Consider the following 19,897-nt stretch of genomic DNA (forward strand, 5'->3'; position numbering starts at 1 on the left):
AAGCATAAGGGAAAAGAGAATAAGACTTTAATAACTAGGCTTGCTACAAGTTCTAATGCGTAGTAAAATAAAACTAGATCCCTAGGATCTTTATTCCAGTTCCTGCCACACACATCCTCATCTGCATTGCCCTCCAGCCTCCCCTAGTCCACTTTTTTTTTACCTGTATCTGCAGTATAAGAAAAGTAGCATCTGTAAGCTAAAAAGCTTAGTAAGAAACCATCTACCTCACAAAAACATGCATACGATGCAGATATGGTTTTTAAAACATGCTATTTGAAATATACTGACTAGGCTAAACATGGCATGGCATGTGATCATACAAGCATAGCAATCAAGAACTGAACATAAGCTATCATAATGTATCAACAAGGAAGAGCTAAACTGAAGCTGGTACTGAAACTAAGCTGATCTCACATAACTGGTTGTGAATTTGAAAAGCTATACATATAATAAGTGAAAATACTAAACATGCTGCTGAGGGGCCCTGGCAACTGTACTTGCTGTGCGCGCATCCCTATCTAAACCCGGGATATCTAATCCATACAGTGCCGCTTCTGAAAGTAAAATCTTGAAATGCTATTTTGCTGAATCTAGGTTATCTGAACCTAGAACTAGGTTGTCTGAACCTAGAGGCTACTGTGGGAGCCCACCCATTGGACTGTAGTCCTACATAAGTTGAAATAAAACTAATTTGCTGTTTTAAATGCTCCTAGTGCATTTAATAAGTTAATTAAACTGTCTATTACTGAGCTAGACCTTTAATCGAACACCTAGGATACTCTAACTCTTCTCCCTATTAGGGAGACCACCTCTAGGCACCCGACAACGTCTAACCTCCTATCTGAAGAGGGAAAACGTGCCCGGCCCATCTAGAGGTGCTCAACTAAATCCCTAATCTGCGAAGAGAGTTAAACACACCCTAGTTATCAATAAAAATCTACATACATCCTAACTAAAGCATAAAAACTCAAACGGAAGCTATTATACTGCAGGTGAGGGGTTTCTTACCTTGTGTGCTAGATTTCTTACAAATCTAATCGCTAGGAATTCCGGTGGAGACGACTTCTCGACGATCCGCTCGCGTCCACGTGCTCTACTCGCGGAGGGGAACGTCCTCGTGCTGAAATCGTCGCCGGAAAGTGACCTTGGGACCCTAGGGAGAGAACCCTAGGTTGTTTGGGTGTTGGCGCCGAGAGAAGGAGAGGAAGGAGGGGTTGGCGTCGGTGAGGGTTTGGAGAAAAGAATTGGCATGAGGTTTTGTGAGGAGAGGGCTGCCGAACCAAATTAAACCAAACCCACACTTAAGTTTTTCCTATTTATATTAAGCGGATAACTATGCCCAACTTAAATATAAATATATTTGATTCTCCTTTCCTTTCAGCACGGCCCTGCTGGGTTCACCGGTTACTAAGGCTAACTAAAGGTTTAGCGGACCCGAGAGGTCCCGGGTTCGATTCCCGCTTAAGCCTTTTTATTCTTCTAATTATTTTTGCTATTTCCGCTACCCGAAAAATTCTGAAAAAATATCTAAAAATTCCAGAAAAATCATAGAATAATTCTAATGCAAGTTTGAGAATTTTCGGGCGTTATATACAGAAACCTCAATACCTTGCTGTTGTGCTTCTTTCTCTATATTTTGAGCTGAAATTGGAGCGGAATGTGAGTCATCTTGTTCTGCTGAACAAAAAGTTGTTGAAGTTTGTTCTGATATATTACTTCCACTGATCTGAACTGGTTGAGTGGGTTCTGAATTCAAATTTCTTGGTACAAATTCTTTCGAATGCGAATCTGGAATTGGTGCAACAAAATCTGATCCAATTGGAACATTTTTTATTGGTTCTGTTATGGTTTTCCCACTTCGAAGAGTCAACGTACTCACATTTTTTAGGTTTGGCATTGTTTGAGAAGGTAATTTATTTGAACCTTGAGCTTGCATTTGATTCATATTCGTTGCTAGCTGGCTAATCTGTCTTTCAATGTTTTGCAAAGCTGAATCTATCCTTTGCTAATGTTGCTGCTGCTGTAAAAACAATTGTTGTTGCTATAAAATTTGTTGCATCAAATCATCCATCTTTTGTTGTGTATCCGAATTTGAAGATATATTAGAACTTCCTTGAGTTAAACTTAATCTTGAAGGTGCTGGAAGTGCATTCTGTATTACATTTTGCCCTTGTTGAACACCCTGATTCTGGAATTGCCATTGCTGATTTTGATTTGGAAACTGCTGATAAGGCTGAAATTGTTGTTGGAATTGATTTGCAGGTTGGTAAGAGTGCTGGAAATGCTGATTCTGCTGTTGGAATCCCTGTTGAAGTTGCTGAAAATTCTGATTCGAAGGTGGTTGCTGATAAAATGAGTTGCTATACTTAAAATTAGAATGATCTCTCCAACCAGGATTAAAAGTAGAGGAATGAGGGTCATATTTTTGAGGAAATTGAGCTCTAGAAAATGCTGCTACTGACTCATCTTGATGAAGATTTGGGCACAACTCTGAATTGTGGTCTTGGCTTGAACAAATGCCACAAACTCCCTTTGATTGATACGGAAACTGTGTGCTTGGCAAAATAGAAACTTGATTAGCATTGTTTAATGCCAATTGCTTCACCAAAGATGTTAACTCTAGTAATGAGCTTCTTATCTCCTTTTGTTCATTGGAAACCATTTGAACCTCTCCAACCCCTCTTGTTGTCAAAGCTCTACTTCCAAATTGTTGTGAATTGTCTGCCATGTTCGAAATAAGCTCCCTACCTTGTTCTAGAGTCTTGTTCACTAAAGCTCCTCCAGCTGCTGCATCTATCATACTCATGTCCATAGGTAGTAAACCCTCATAGAAGAATTGGACTAGTAGCTGCTCACTGATCTGGTGCTGAGGACAACTTGAACATAATTTCTTGAATACCTCCCAATAGTCATATAATGTCTCTCCCACCACTTGTTGAATCCCACAGATACTTTTCCTGATAATTGCAGTCCTTGAAGCTAGAAAGAATTTCTCCAAAAAAACCTTCTTCATATCAATCCAAGAAGTGATATATCCTGGTGGCAAATAATACAACCAATCTTTTGCTACTCCAGTTAATGAAAATGGAAAAACCCTTAGCTTGATATCCTCTTCTGAAATACCCTGTGGCTTCATGGTTGAACACACCACATGGAATTCATGCAAATGTCTATTTGGGTCTTCTCCAGATAATCCTTGATATTTTGGAAGCAAATGAATCAATCCAGATCTAAGCTCGAAATCTCCTGCCAAGTATGGATAAGTAATGCAAGAATACTTGAAAGCCTCATCAGGAGCTGCAAGCTCCTTCATTGTTCTGCTATGATCAGCCATGGGGGTATCTGAAGATGATAAAGAACTTTCTGAGTCCTCTGAATTTTTCTCTTGAATTTTCAAAGCTCTGAAGGTCCTTTCAATTTCTGGATCAAGATCAAGTAACTTTTCACACGAGGACCTGGTCATACCACCAAAAATCAATAGTTAGAACAAAAGTAGATAGACAATAAAATCAAGGAAGTGAAAACAAAGAAAAGATAAACTATGCTCAATCTAAAAACAAACAAACTCTACTAGTTTCCCCGGCAACGACGCCAAAATTTGATAATGGTCAATCATCAAATTAACAATTTAATATTGAAAACTCTCTATTCATAAAAACGAGGATGTAGTACGAGTCCCAAGTCGAAGCTCACAAGGAAACTAATAGTAGAATGCTTGATCTTAGATTAGATTTATTTATCTTTTGAGGTTTTCTCTTGATAAAATTGAAGTGTTTAGTTTCGTTTCAAATCCTAAGTTAAGAATTGAAATGCAATTAATAAATCTGATCTTAAGCAACAATTAAATCCTAGATAAAGAAAACTAACATACTTTGTGATTTAGAAGCTAAAAGAGATACAACAGAATTAAATTTGTAGGAATGACTTGTGCAGAAATTGATATGAAACTGGAATTGCAGGAAGAAAAATTGTAGCACAGAAATGTAGAACTCTAGCTATAGAAACAAGAAAGAAAACAGAATTGACTTGCACAAAAGAGATTTAAGGTAACAAACTAGAACTACATAATTCAGAATTAGAGAACAAGAATTTTGATAGCAAGATCTAAAGAAAACAAAGATGCAAAAATAATAAACTGCAGAATTAAAATCTAAAGATTCCTAACTAGAGAAATAAGAGAAACAGAATTAATTGCATAAATGAGATCTAAAGGAACAAAACTAGAACTACTCGGTTCAGATTTGAAGAAACAACGAATTCGATGACAAATTCTAAAGAAAACAAAGATGCAGAAACAATAAACTGCAGAACTAAAATCTAAGCCATCTCTAATCAAATCTACTCTTCTAACAAGCCTCTCCTTGCCATCACACAAGGACCCTTAATGAAACCTCACTTCGGACTTGAAGGAGAAGCTCTCAGCCACTGAACTTAGTTCAACCTCCTTCGGCACCAGAGAATTCTGCAGATCTGACGAGCTGGATTCTCTGGAAAAGCTGATGACGAGCTGAACTGCAAGTTTGAAATTCTGTAGATCTGAAATCCAGATTCTCTGGATCGGTACTCTCAGATTGAGGGCGAGCCACTATCAACGAAGAAAGTCCTCTGCTGATGGCTGAAACAAAGAAGGCACACGAATAGATCTGAGCTCCGGAGAGATACTCGCCGGTGCGTGCAGATGATCAAGACTTGGAAGCCAACGGATGGAAGCTCCAACGCCAATGAAACTCACTGAAAAGTAGATCTGGAAGAAGATGGGGGCTGTGATCGCGCGGAAGGAAGGAGATCGCGGATGAACAGTAACGCAAGCCACTGTTCATCCGCGATGAAATTGGGTTTTATACTCATTTTTTTGAACCGGGTGAACAGTGGGTTTTGGTTGGGTTCAAATGAGGTTTAGGGTTTGGTGAGAGGAATTTAATTTGGTTCAAGCTCAATGAGTTGGAGTCAAGTTGAATGTGAATCATCATCCAATAAGTTGAACCAACTACTTATCTCATCTTTTGATTCCCTACAAAAATCATGAAATATTACCAAAATTAGGGAGAAATTATAACAAGCTCCAAATAATATCCTAACTCGTAAAACATGATGTTAAACAACATTTAATTGCACGAGAGGAAAAGAAAATGCTAAGTATGAGAGCTATAATAACATCACTAAATGACAATTATCAAATCCTCCACACTTATTCTTACACGTCTCGTGCAAGTTAAGGAAACTAAAAATCCTACTTTAATGGCACCCCCTAAACAAATCCCTAAACATGATTAGAAAATAAAGAAAGTAAACCATCTAAGATTATCACATTCCAAAATCTCAAGCATTCATGGAATTCAAACTTTACTCTTGGTTAACAACATAATAATTTCCATCAATCATGAATAAATTGAAATTGATTTCACACTAAAAACCTCACAAGATAGAGTTTTTGTGGCCCTCATCCTATCTCACATGTAATTACAAAAAAAAAAATGGTGGGCACTCATGCTACTTGTGCTTCTTACCTTACCATAAGCTTGCTTATCTTCTACTCTCTACCATGATCATGAATACAAATCACAATATGAAGCTTAATCATGAAGAAATAGGAGATATGAATTAAGTGCACATTAAAGCATTAGTTACAAGAAAAGATAAGAAACGAAAGAATTAGCAACAAAGAAAAGATAAGAAAGAAAGTATGAATTTAAGTTCCAGTGGAAGACATGGATACAAAAGAGTGCTACATAAATGAATACTTGACTATACTTCCTTCTTATTTTTTTCTTTCTCACTTCATTACAAATGTACCAGTTTTGTTTGAACTCTGATTCCTCAAATTTCCAGAGTAAGTTTCAGAAGTTAATCCCCTGATTTGCAGGTACTGAGTTTAAGTTTCCAACACTATATGCTACTGATTCAGCTTTACAGATTCCCATATTACCAACTTGTAACCGATCTTGAATCTAAGTCATCTAATCTTGTTTAAACTTCCATGTCTTAATCCTCTTATTCCATTCAAATCAATACTGATAAGTTACAGTTTCATGGATTTTTTTCAGTTTCATTTCAGGTTCTATTTTTGTTGCTTTGTTCCCATTTTTGCACAGCACTTGCAGATTTCAGGTTCTATTTCTGTCTTGTTCCCCTGATTTGCAGTCACTGCTTCTCTTTTTTTTTTCCTGAGATTTCAGAGGACATGGAAAGTAGCATACCATTTGCTCCAATATATTACAGAAATTAAATGTTGCATACTCTGTCTGATACAAAATCAACCACTTAAATTCCAATCCTTTCAACCAAAACACTCAATAAAAGACTACACACCACCTCCCCCACACTTAAATATTTGCTCGTCTCGGGCAATGAAACTCAACAAGTGCTCAACAAATTTATACATTAGCTATAGGAACAAATATGCACTTCCTCTTATGTTCTATTTCCTTTATTCTCAATTACCTGCATCGTTCCGCAACTTCAAAGAAATTAGCATAGTGTATCAAGATTTGGAATTCCAAGTCATTCTAGCTTGAGGACTGAATAGTTAAACTCATCCAATTCCCTTATTTAACATTCAATCAGTAAAAAGATGAAATCAATCCCCATTTAGATCAGACAAAAGTTACAAGAACTGTACAGCTGCTGTGAACATTATAATTTCTGTCCATTAAATATAAGTTCCTGTTTTGTATCAAATCTCAGTCTAAATATTCAGAAAAGCTAAGGAGATGTAAGATCTTCTTCTGTCAACACTACACAAGCAACTAGCTTCCAGATTTTCAATGAACAAATAGCTTTTAACTCAGTATCACAGCAAAAACAGGATTTCTGATTTTCCTGTGCAGTCTCTCTGGATTTTTATCAATTTAACATCATCTAACCTCCAAAAATTACAATTAATATACAACTGGCCTCTTAAGATCCCTATCAAAACATCCTCTAAAGATTTCCGGATATAAACAACCCAAGCCTGCTATAACACATTTTCCAAAAATGTACAGAATCTGCACAGAAAACTGCAGATTTCTGTATTTACAGTGTCAACATTTTTTCCTATTTTAGAATCTCTTAAAAACATATGTCAATAGCACTTCACATATCAAATAATTACTAGAATCACATTTCGATCAGCTACCTTCAGAATTCAGCAAGGACCAGAAATTCATTTCTTTTGCACTGCTCAGATTAGTACTTCACTCATTTTCAGTTTCAGAATGTATACGATAAGAAACACATTAATGAAACTCGATCTTCAACTGAAATCATTTGTTTCCAAAGCTTATAATACAATCCTTTATATTAATACAATCTTGAATGTTTCTTGAATACAATTCATCCTTAATAACTCAGTTTCCAGCAAAACAGAACTCTTTGATGCATAACTGTGCAATATCTTTGCAACCTCTGATTTCTCACAAGGTAATAGCCAATAGATGTCTTCCCCTACTGTGTAATTGTTAAGAAACCAACTAACTTTTCCATCATCAAAACTTCAATTCACTTCTGAATTCCTGCAAGTGAATGTTTAAGTTTCAAGTTCCTTAAGTTCTTCTGTGTATTCAGAAGTTTTCAGTAGCTTGATCAGACTTTAGAGTTTCTGAAAATCTATGTTTCAGCTTGTTGCTGCAATGAAGTAACAGAATCGAAGTAATGGATCCAGCTAAATATTTCCAAAATTTAATTTCAAAGGTTCCAGGGTTGTAAAATCATATTCAAAGAAGTTAAAGGAATTCCTGCATTTCCAAAACAAACAGTCACAGTCGAAGTCATGGAAAGTAATTAAACTCCATATGTCACTAAATATTCAATAGCTTCAGATTATTTCCTCACTGATTTAAGTGATGTTCTTGATCTTTGATACATCTTGATACACAATCCTGCACTTCCTGAATTCTGCATTAGCTGAAATTTTCAGCAATGATCAGATTACTCTTTTAGCATTTGCAAATTCAGTATTTCAGAATTTTTATTAGCAAGAAATCCAAAGAACTCACTGTTTCAAATCCTGATTCATCATGATCAGATTCCAGTAGCTACAAGAACTCACTGTTTCATCATTTTGCCTCTCTGTTTTTAGCACTGCATTTCTGTTTTCCAGCTTCATTTTCCAGACTGCTGCTGTTAGACCTGAAATTCAGTTTCTTGCAATTTTCTGTTCAACATTTCTGATTTCCAACTTGAACTTGGTACAAATCAGTTTGTAGAGAATCCAAAAACTTGCAAAACTACAGAATTTCTAAGTCAAATGTTCAATGATCACTTAAGCTCTTTCAAGTTCACAACAATATCAAGTCTGAATTTTCTTAGAATTTCAGACCAAACTTTGAAACTTTAACCTCAATAAAATTTCTTATTCTACACTAAATCAAATATAGTTTGTCTTCAATTCCTTCCCAATCAGAAAATCAATATAGATCCCTGATACAATTCTGCACAGTGAGCAACTCAGCTTCCTTTTCCTGAATTTTCCTGAGCCTAATATTTAACATATCAGGCCTAAAATGGTGCTGATTGATTTGATTTTTCTCAGAGGAATAGATTCATAAATCTTTTTTCGAGAGCTAAATTTTCTTCACTGCTACAGCAATGAAATAATTACTGGTCAGAACTTGCAACACAATCTTTGCACCAAATTGATACATAATTGCATTTTTCGTGAATTAAGACTTAACATTTCTGCATTTCCTGGATTCTGCAGTTCCATTTTCTTCAGATTTCAGAGTTCTTGCTATTTGGTTTGATATTTAAAATATCCTGAATTACAGAAACATCAAGCCTAAGGTTAAAATTATTGTTCTTGATCCAGCCAAACAATTCATCTCTCTACAAACTTTTCATCATGCAAGCCTTGATAAAGCTTCAGAATCTGCCAAAGAATCTGCAGATTTCACATTTTCAGTTTCAGAATTTGATTGCAAAAGAATCTGCAGGGTTGCTAGATCCATGAGATGGAATGGTGCTCTTACAAATGATTTTTGAATTTAATCCATTTTGATCAGATTCAACAAGCTCACTGTTATATGCAGATTCTGAGCATGAACATTTCCATTTCCAGCTTGTTTCATTATCAACATCACTCAATTCCAGAATTCAAATCCACTGCTCAACTTCAAATAAAGCTCAAGCTCTCCCCCACACTTAAACTTCATTCCGTCTCGGATTGAATTAAGATGACATCAAAATCTATTCAGTTCAGATCATAAATAGATTTAGCTACAACCCTCAACTCCAGGTTCTGAAATTCTAGGTCATCACCTGATGCAATCTAGGCGGCAACAACTTTTCCTCGTTTATACGATTTCTCGTATTGGGTGGTACTTGCGCTCTATTGTGTTTACTTGCCTTACAGACTTATGGTTTCTTCGAGTTTGCTACTGCACCAATATTATTACAATAAATTGTAATAATCTTTGGACAAATCAGAAATCATATCTAAGTCTATCTTGAGGTTATTAAGTCATTCAACTTTTATGGCCACCTCAGAGGCTTGCCATATACTAAGCTTCTATGGTGGAGTCTAGAAAAAACACCTATGCTTATCACTCTTCCATAGTTATGACTTTACCTCCTAAAGTAAACACAAAACCCCGAGGTTGACTTATTATTGTCCCTATTGGAAGTCAAAATCCGTACAACCCACAGGGACTAAAATAACTACTTTGTAAGCTAGCATATAATCTCTAGTGCCTCTAAGGTACTAATATATGCTTTACTGCAGTCTAATGTCCTTGTCCAGGGTTACTTTGATATCTGCTAACTATGCCCTTGGCAAAACAGATTTCTGATCTCGTGCATAGCATACATTAGGCTTCCGACAGCCGAAGCATAAAGAACTGCCTTTATTTCCTTTATCTCCTTTGATGTCTACGGAGACATATCTTTAGATAAAGTTACTCCATGCTAAAAAGATAAGAAACCTTTCTTGGAGTTTTGCATGCTTAAAATGAGCAAGGATTTTTTTCGATGTATAAAGCTTGAGATAAGTAAAATATTCTTTTCTTGCGATCCCTTATTACTTTGATCTCAAGAATATATACATTCTCCCAAGTCCTTTATATCGAATTGTTTGGATAACCATACCCTTACTTCTGACAACATTTTGATATTGTTTCCAACTACCAAAAATGTTATCTATGTATAGTATAAAAAATACCACCACGTTTCCATCACATCTTCTATATACATGAGACTTATCCGGTTACTAAATAAATCCATAGGTCTGGATTACTTTGATAAACCGGATGTTCCAAGACCTTGAAGCTTTGCTTCAGTCCATAGACTGATTGAGCTTGCACACAAGATGCTCTTTGCCCTTTGCAATGAGCTCTTCTGGTTACTTTATATGGATGCTTTCTTCAAGACTTCCATAAAGGAATGTTATCTTGATATCCACTTGCCAAATAGATAAAAGAATCCGGATAGACTTAAGCATAGCTACCAGTGAAAAAGTTTCCTTTTTCATCAAGCCTTGCTTTGAAAGTTTCCACCTTCCTGTCTATCCATCTTTTCCTATTGTAGGCATATTTTCACCCAATGGCTTTTACACCATCTGGTGGTTCTACAAGCTTCCAGATTTGATTAGAATACTTATATTATAATTCTGTATTCATTGCTCTTTGCCAAGATGCTGCATCTTTATCTTGGAGTGCTTCGTCATATGTCCGGAGATCAGGTTCATGTCCTGCAGGGATCGAGTCCAAAAACTCTCCCAAAATATGAATCTTTTTAGGTTGTCTAACAACACTCCCACTATGACGAGGCACTTTCTGTAATTGTGTATCATTTGTGATACGTGTTGTAGTTTCTTGTGATATTTCATCTTGTACAGTTGGTACTAGGTTAGACATGTCCTTTATTATTTCCTTAAGAACAAATTTACTTATGGGCACGTGATTTATTACATAGTCCTTTTCTAAAAATCGGTCATTGATGCTAACAATGACCTTCTGATTTTTAAGACTATAATCCTACTTTCATTTCTCTAGGATAACCCACAAACAAGTGAATTCCTGTCCAATTTATCATTATCTCTCTTCAGCATATGTGCTGGACTACCCGAATCTGAATATGCTTCAAAATAGGCTTACGCTTATTCAGCAATTCTATATGAGTAGAGAGTTCTGACTTTGGAAGGTACTATATTCACTTCCGTTTCCAAAGTATGTCCTTAAAATGAATCTGGTAATAACTCATCATCAATCTACTTATTTCTATAAGAGTCTTATACCTTCCTTTTTCTACACCATTCTGTTAGTGTGTACCAGGTGCAGTTAGTTGGGATTGAATCCCTACTTCTGATAAGTGACTCCTAAATTCTCCCAAAGATGTACTTTCCACTACGATCTCACCGTAGTGTCTTGATACTTTTACTTTGACTTTTCTCCACATCAGCCTTGTACTTTTTGAACTAATCAAAAACACTTAGTCTTGCAGCACATCAAGTAAATGTATTTGTATCTTGAATAGTTGTCTATAAAATAGACAAAATATTTGATACTACCTCTTGTCTGGATAGGATCACACAAATCAGAATGGACCAATTCCAACATATCTTTGGCTCCATACCCCTTAGACTTAAAAGCTTCTTGGTTATTTTTCCTTCCAAGTAAGACTCGCAGGTTGGAAAGATTTCCACTACTAATGAACCCAAAAGTTCATCAGCTACCAATGAATCCTACTTAAGTTAATATAACCTAGCTTTAGATGCCAAAGATATAATTGGTTCATTTCCGAAGGTTGCTTTCTCTTAAAGTTAGAAGATGTGTTACTAATTTCCATTTGTTGCATCGTGGGAGTTATTGGATTATAAATTGTCAACCAACATACCAGAATAGATAACTTCCCTATTTTTCTTGATAACAACTTTATTATCAAAATAGACACAATATCTATTCTATAATAGTTTAGAAACTGAAATCAGGTTCTTTCTAAACTTAGTATGTAAAGACAATTTCTAATAATCCATATTTTATTCCTATTAGAGAATAAACCTCTCCCACTGCAACAGCTGCTATTTTTGCAGTAATGCCCATGTGGACAGTGTTTTTATTTTCATTTAGTTGTCGGGGCAATGAATTGCAGACATGATTAATGGCATCTGTATCTACACTCTAGGTTCTGGTAGATAACACCACTAGACATGTTTCAACTAATGAATTAAATACACCTAAATTGTTCTTAGTTCTAAGAAGACAGTCTACCTTAATGTCCAAGTCCTATTTCCAATCATTACAATTGGGACTACTATGTCTTTTCTATAGTATAACAACTAGGGGATTGACAAACATTTTAAATCCTAAGAATCACAAAAATATTTGGTCAAGATCAATTCTTTAAAATCCCCATGAATTTTGTATGTCACGATAGTGTGGACGTATACAAAATCAAAGAGGAGATTTTATCCATTAATTTTATTATCTCGTCAACTTTACTTTATGACGAATAAAATTAATAGTTGATCTATCTTTGATCAAATATTTGATCAAAACTTTTTGAATTTAAAATAACATTGATTCCTCAAACAATATTATTTAAATTCACCAACACCTCAAACACCGTGAATTTTGCATGCCACGTTAGTGTGGACGTATACAAATTCAACATTTGTAAAAAGAGGGTTTTAACCTATTAATTTTATTATCTTGTCAACCTAACTTTTTGACAAATAAAATTAATAGTTGGTATTATTTGGTCACACAAATAATAGCAGTGACTCCGATGGGGAGGATACTATTAGATGTGTCTAAGTGTATACCATTACTTGACACTAAGTCCATTAATAAGATTATGCCCCTTCCGTTGGGGAAGATCACACGCTCTTAATTAACTTCCTATAGTCATCCAAAAATGGAAGTCTGTTCTAGTGATCTGCAAACAAGCTCATCCGTTATGGAGGAAGGTACTCAGAGCCAACGCGCAAGCTTGTTTGCATCACTTACAAACCAGTAATGGAGACCATGGGATTTACTTAAAAATCCCTCTCCCACTTAGTTATTTATAAATGAGGAATTTTAACTATGCTAGCCTACTAAACTTGTAAACTAACATGCACACACAGCACAATATAAAAGCAATAAATAGAAAATCTAATTTTTCAACTATTATGGCTTTTATCTCTAGTTGTCCTCCGTGTGTTGTCATCCCAAGCTGTTGCCATCCCCACCGGTTCTAGTTGTCGCCTCCATCTTGCTCCTAGTTCCGCTGCGCCTCTGGTCCTTAGAAGGTTCCACGCTTTGCAAGATTCGATCCGCGACATAAATAGAATTTTACATTTTTGATCCTATATTCCATAAAAGGAATGTACATGTATCTAGATCAAAAATAAAATCCTAATAAAACTAAATACAGCTCCTGCTGTATTTTAATACAATCATGCACACACATATAAATGCCCTTGACATGTCCAAGGGTCCAATCACACACATAATAATTAAAAGCCATAATAGTTGGATCCTACATCCACAAAGTTAGCACATCCTACTATTAACCTGCCTAAATTATGTATGACATGTGCATAATTAACCTAATACCAAATACACAGAGGCAAAATCCTAGCTCTGATACCAATTGTTGGTTGCTACTCGGAAAGCCTAAAGGTTCCACTGTACAAAAATTTTGTACAAAGGTCTGAACCTTTTCCTAGCTACCATGTGTTCTTTTAAATTAAATTTTTGAATCGCCTGCGGAACTTAACACATTTGATCCAAAACTTAATCTATTCGTTCTTTTAGGTTTTGACTTGGATCTCCTGCGGAACTTTACACGTTTGATCCAAATCACCTAAGTTATTAATTCCATTAAATATTAATTTCCATAATTGGTTCCCAGTACTGACGTGGCGAGGCACATGACCTTCTTGGATATGGGAACAACCACCACCGACTAGACAAAACCTTTTAAGGAAAGCTAATATTTAATTTCCTAAAACAACTTTAGGTTAACCGAAAAGAACAATCAAATCACAAGGAAAAATAAAACAAAAGAACACAACATCGAAAAACATATTCGAAATACTAAAATCATATGCCTCTTGTATTTGGTATTATTTCCAAAAATAACTAATATGATGCGGAAAGGAAAAATACTAGTTATACCTTTTAGAAAAACCTCTTGATCTTCTACCGTATTCCTCTTCTAACCTCGGGCGTTGTGTGGGCAACGATCTTCCGAGATGAGAACCACCTTTCCACCTTCCTTCTTTCTTCTAGATTTCGGCCACAATAAACTCCTCCAAGGATGAAGAATTTCGGCCACCACCAATGCTCCAAGGGATGCTAGAGACGAGGCTTACTTTCTCTCCTTCTTCTCCTTCCTTGATTCGGCCACAAACAAAAGCTCCACCAAGAGATGAGTTTCGGCCAACAAGAGGAGAGGAGAGAAATAGGGCCGGCCACCAAAACCAAAGAGGAGAGGAAAGAAAAAGAATAGAAGTTCATCTCTTGAAGGCTCCTCTACCTCCTCTTTTATAATCCTTGGTTTTGGCAAATAAGGAAACTTTAATAAAAACTTCCTTAATTCCTTTGCCATGAAAAAGAAAATTTAATTAATTAAAATCAAATTCCTCTTCTTAATCATCATGGCCGGCCACACAACAAACCTCCAATCAAAGGAAATTTAATTCAATCAAGAATTAAAACCTTCCTAATTTGTTTCCGGAAATTTATAAAAATTTCTCCAATAATTTAATCCCTTCATGATTGGTTTATAAAAAGGAAATTTAATAAATTAAAATCTTTCTTTTAAACATGTGGATAAAAAGAAAATTATCTCTAAAAATTAAAATCTCTTTTAATCTACAAATAAGGAAAGATATCAAATCTTTTCTTAATCTTTTGTAGAAACTAATAAAAGAGAATTATTAATTTTTAAACTTTCTTTTAAATCATGAACATGGTTAAAAAGGAAAGTTTTTACCAAAATTAAAATCAACCTTTTAATCTACAAATAAGGAAAGAGATTTAGCTCTTCTCTTAATCTTTTGTAGAATCTTATAAAAGGAAAGATTTAAATTTTTAAACTCTCTTTTAAATCATGTTATCCACATAAGAAAAATTTTAAAAATAAAAATCCTTTTATTTTAATTTGGGCCGGCCACACCAAGCTTGAACCCAAGCTAGGGCCGACCACCTTGAAGCACCCATGAACCAAACTTTGGCCGGCCCTAGCTTGGTCTCCAAGCTAGCTTGGCCGGCCCCTATGGGATGGGTAAGAAGGTGGGTATAGGTGGGTATAGTACTCTATAATTAAGAGGCTACGATAGGGACCGAGAGGAGGAATTGGTTTTGGTCTCCCGATAAAATTAAGCATCTCGTGTTCGCCCCGAACACACAACTTAATTTTATCAATAATAATTCATTCCACTAAAGAACTATTATTGAACTACCGCACCAATCCCAAATTACATTTTGGGCTCCTTCTTATTATGAGTGTGTTAGTCTCCCTGTGTTTAAGATAACAAATGTCCACTAATTTAGTAAGTTACTGACAACTCACTTAATTAATATCTAGCTCCAAGAGTAGTACCACTCAACTTCATCGTCATGTCGGACTAAGTCCACCTGCAGGGTTTAACATGACAATCCTTATGAGCTCCTCTTGGGGACATTCTCAACCTAGATTACTAGGACACAGTTTCCTTCTATAATCAACAACACACACTATAAGTGATATCATTTCCCAACTTATCGGGCTTATTGATTCATCGAACTAAATCTCACCCATTGATAAATTAAAGAAATAAATATCAAATATATGTGCTTGTTATTATATTAGGATTAAGAGCACACACTTCCATAATAACTGAGGTCTTTGTTCCTTTATAAAGTCAGTATAAAAGAAACGACCTCTAATGGTCCTACTCAATACACTCTTAGTGTACCAGTGTAATTATATAGTTAAGATAAACTAACACCTAATTACACTACGACCTTCCAATGGTTTGTTCCTTTCCATCATGGTCGTGAGCTCCTGTTTATAATTTATAAGGTACTGATAACATGATCCTCTGTGTGTGACACCACACACCATATTATCTACAATATAAATTAATTGAACAACTACATTTATTATAAATGTAGTCATTTGACTAATGTGATTATTATTTCTAGATAAATATTTATACCAAAAGCTAGGCTTTTAGTATACATCCTAACACCCCACACTTAAACTTCATTCCATCTCGGATTGAATTAAGATGACATCAAAATCTATTCAGTTCAGATCATAAATAGATTTAGCTACAACCCTCAACTCCAGGTTCTGAAATTCTGTACATTTTCATAATGTGAAATTTCTAAATTCTGAATTACTTGTAATCTGCTTCCTTTTCAGCCGTTGATCTTTTAATACCATTTGTCTATTCATATTGACAGATTCCCTTTGAACTTTATCTGATGCTTGATGACACTTCCAAATCTTGATACACTTTTGATACATAAACTTCCATTTTCATTATTTCTGAATTTTCACTGTTTCTATAGCTGCCACAAAATTTGTAGTTTAAGATGTCAGATATGAACACTTAAATGTTCCAAACAATTCCCTGAACTCATTACTCACAACAGAAATAGATATCAGTAATGTTTCAATTTCAGCATTTCAGAATTCTGGACCAAGCCATTGAAATCTGCTACTACACATCATTTAGCTGTATCTTAATACTTCACAGTTTAGTACAATACTTCAAGTTGTTATCTTTAATGCATTTTCTAGCATTTCAGTTATGGATAAAACCCAAGCTGCAGAATTATTTCAGATTCCAGTTTTCAGCTGTATGTCTCTATTTCTGTGTCTATTTCACAGTCCACAATTCATGCAAGTTATAGAGAAACAAGATCATCATTTATACGTCATATAGCACGGTTTAGTACAATTTCTGAATTTCCATATAGCAAAATTCTCACTTTCTTTCCATCTAGCTTCCTAAGATCACATTCTTGAACCACTCCAATTTCTTCATGCATCCAAAATGTAATCCACAAATATCATCCAAAAATTCTTTCCCCCACACTTCAACTAAATCCTCCTTGCCAAAATATCCATCATATAACAAACCATGTATCCACATCCAAAAGATTTACAAGGGAGAAAGCATAAATTGATATGATGATTATCAAGAAGAATAGCAAGAATTCATGTGAAAGGAAGAAACAAATAGATTTACCTTCATAAACATGATTTAATCCATTAGATTGTGGTTTTGAAAGAATCAAAGCAAGTTCTAGAGTGCAATAACACAAGTGCATCACTCAATTAAAGTTCATCCTCACTAGGTATGAAAAGTATCATTTCAATTTACCAATCAAGTGTCCTTCATTAAGTAGAAACCTTAAGAAAATTAAAAGTCCATTTATGACATTAAGCCCAAAATAGATTCTCAAATATAGCTCACATTCTCTACTTCTAAGATATTATAGGAAAACTTGTCCAAGGGGTACCATTTTTATTCAATTCAAACTTAGTTCTATAAGGAAATTGTAAACAGTAAAGAATTTATTTCCCTATACTAAACTTATTATTTGTAAACAAAGAATTTATTAAGCAACTAAGCAAGCTATAAGAAACGAACTAAAAGCTAAGTTGTGAAAGCAAAGAATTATTATTCGTGTGAAAGAAAAAACAAAAGCTAAGTTGGAACGAACTCCCCTCCAATTTGGGTAGATAGTATCAACGTGCTTCACTATCTCCACTCTGATTCATTTCCTCCCTCGAAGAAATTTCTTAAGTTGGTTGCTATACACTTTGAAAGGTTGACCAGTAGACACCTCCTGCATCTCTATAACACCATTAGAAAAAATATTGCTAACACAAAAAGAATTCGATGGGTTAATTAGTTCCTTTGGTTGTCTCACTGGCTTCACAACTTCCTCTGAAATGTCCTTTGAAATTTCCTGTGATTTCTTATCAAGTTCTGATGAATGTTCAACGAATGGTAGTGATTCTTGTGGTAATGCATCCATGCAATCCCCTACACTTATAGATTCAATTCTTGGTGATTCTTGGGGTAATGCTTTCATGCAATCCCCTACACTTATATCTTCATCCACTGAAGTTTGACCACAATTAGGTCTTACCTCAACTATTTCCCTGTTATCAATACAACCTCCAGAATGTTTAGATTTACATCCCAATTCATTAGAGTCTGAGATAACTTCATCAGAATCTTCATCAATAAGAAAATCCATAGTATCCAGCCATTCGGATTTATAAACACTAAAAATAGAATGTCTCTTCTTTTGTTGCAACGTATCAAAAATACTGAATTGAACAACTACATCAGCAATCTCCATAGATAGAGTTCCCGCATGCACATCAATCTTAGTTCTGGCAGTCTTAAGGAATGGTCTACCTAAAATGATTGGAGCTCTATTCATTAATACATCACCTTCCATATCCAAAATGTAAAAATCAGCTGGAAATATAAGGTCACTCATTTTAACCAAAACATTCTCAATCACTCCAGTTGGATGAGCCTGACTACGGTTGGCCAACTGAATAACAACTCCCGTAGGCTGTAGAGGATCAATACCCAATGATAGAAAAACTAATTTTGACATTACATTAATAGAAGCTCCTAAATCCAGCATATCGTCCTCAAACACATAATTTCCAATAGTACATGGCACGGTGAAAACTCCTGGATCATCACACTTCTGAGGAATGGGTTGAATAAGGGCTGAAACATATTTTCCCATGCTAACTAGTTCATTCCCCATTAATTTCTTCTTATGCAAACATACATCCTTGAGAAATTTTGCATATTTCGGAACTTGTTCTATCATGGTTAACAAGGGCACATTCACCTCCACTTTGCTAAACAAATTCATGAGTTCTTGAAATTCCCTAGCTTTTTCTTCCTCAACATTTTTCCTTTGCTGGAATCTTCTTTGAGGAAAAGGTAATGGTACAGAAACCTCAATACCTTGCTGTTGTGCTTCTTTCTCTATATTTTGAGCTGAAATTGGAGCGAAATGTGAGTCATCTTGTTCTGCTGAACAAAAAGTTGTTGAAGTTTGTTCTGATATATTACTTCCACTGATCTAAACTGGTTGAGTGGGTTCTGAATTCAAATTTCTTGGTACAAATTCTTTCGAATGCGAATCTGGAATTGGTGCAACAAAATCTGATCCAATTGGAACATTTTTTATTGGTTCTGTTATGGTTTTCCCACTTCGAAGAGTCAATGTACTCACATTTTTTAGGTTTGGCATTGTTTGAGAAGGTAATTTATTTGAACCTTGAGCTTGCATTTGATCCATATTCGTTGCTAGATGGCTAATCTGTCTTTCAATGTTTTGCAAAGCTGAATATGTCCTTTGATAATGTTGCTGCTGCTGTAAAAACAATTGTTGTTGCTGTAAAATTTGTTGCATCAAATCATCCATCTTCTGTTGTGTATCCGAATTCGAAGATATATTAGAACTTCCTTGAGTCAAACTTAATCTTGAAGGTGCTGGAAGTGCATTCTATATTACATTTTGCCCTTGTTGAACACCCTGATTCTGGAATTGCCATTGCTGATTTTGATTTGGAAACTGCTGATAAGGCTGAAATTGTTGCTGGAATTGTTTTGCAGGTTGGTAAGAGTGCTAGAAATGCTGATTCTGCTGCTGGAATCCCTGTTGAAGTTGCTGAAAATTCTGATTCGAAGGTGGTTGCTGATAAAATGAGTTGCTATACTTAAAATTGGAATGATCTCTCCAACCAGGATTAAATGTAGAGGAATGAGGGTCATATTTTTGAGGAAATTGAGCTCTAGAAAATGCTGCTACTGACTCATCTTGATGAAGATTTGGGCACAACTCTGAATTGTGGTCTTGGCTTGAACAAATGCCACAAACTCCCTTTGATTGATACGGAAACTGTGTGCTTGGCAAAATAGAAACTTGATTAGCATTGTTTAATGCCAATTGCT

At 35.4% G+C, this 19,897-nt stretch overlaps 2 protein-coding genes across 4 annotated transcripts; both read right to left on the reverse strand.

Annotated features, from left to right (window-relative positions):
• Window positions 1-108: 108 nt before the first annotated feature.
• Window positions 109-4,808, reverse strand: LOC122005585. 3 transcript variants are annotated; one of them, XM_042560672.1, is made up of 2 exons: window positions 1,612-4,808; window positions 109-169 (listed from the first exon to the last, which is right to left on the reverse strand). In XM_042560672.1, the coding sequence occupies exon 1, from the start codon at window positions 3,464-3,466 to the stop codon at window positions 2,045-2,047; it is 1,422 nt and encodes a 473-aa protein (XP_042416606.1). In that variant the 5' UTR covers window positions 3,467-4,808; the 3' UTR covers window positions 109-169; window positions 1,612-2,044. The 3 variants fall into 3 exon arrangements, with proteins under 3 accessions (XP_042416606.1, XP_042416607.1, XP_042416609.1); XM_042560673.1 differs by lacking the exon at window positions 109-169 and having other exon boundaries at window positions 1,612-3,458; window positions 4,400-4,808; XM_042560675.1 differs by lacking the exon at window positions 109-169 and having other exon boundaries at window positions 1,612-3,458; window positions 4,395-4,808.
• A 2,898-nt stretch (window positions 4,809-7,706) lies between these two features.
• LOC122004263 lies at window positions 7,707-19,367 on the reverse strand. Its single transcript, XM_042559178.1, has 7 exons — window positions 19,220-19,367; window positions 18,057-18,973; window positions 8,817-8,863; window positions 8,203-8,210; window positions 8,033-8,112; window positions 7,816-7,887; window positions 7,707-7,718 (listed from the first exon to the last, which is right to left on the reverse strand). The coding sequence occupies exons 1-7, from the start codon at window positions 19,365-19,367 to the stop codon at window positions 7,707-7,709; spliced, it is 1,284 nt and encodes a 427-aa protein (XP_042415112.1).
• Window positions 19,368-19,897: the final 530 nt, after the last annotated feature.

Source organism: Zingiber officinale, chromosome 7B, assembly GCF_018446385.1.
Source record: "Zingiber officinale cultivar Zhangliang chromosome 7B, Zo_v1.1, whole genome shotgun sequence".
Taxonomy (NCBI): Eukaryota; Viridiplantae; Streptophyta; class Magnoliopsida; order Zingiberales; family Zingiberaceae; genus Zingiber; species Zingiber officinale.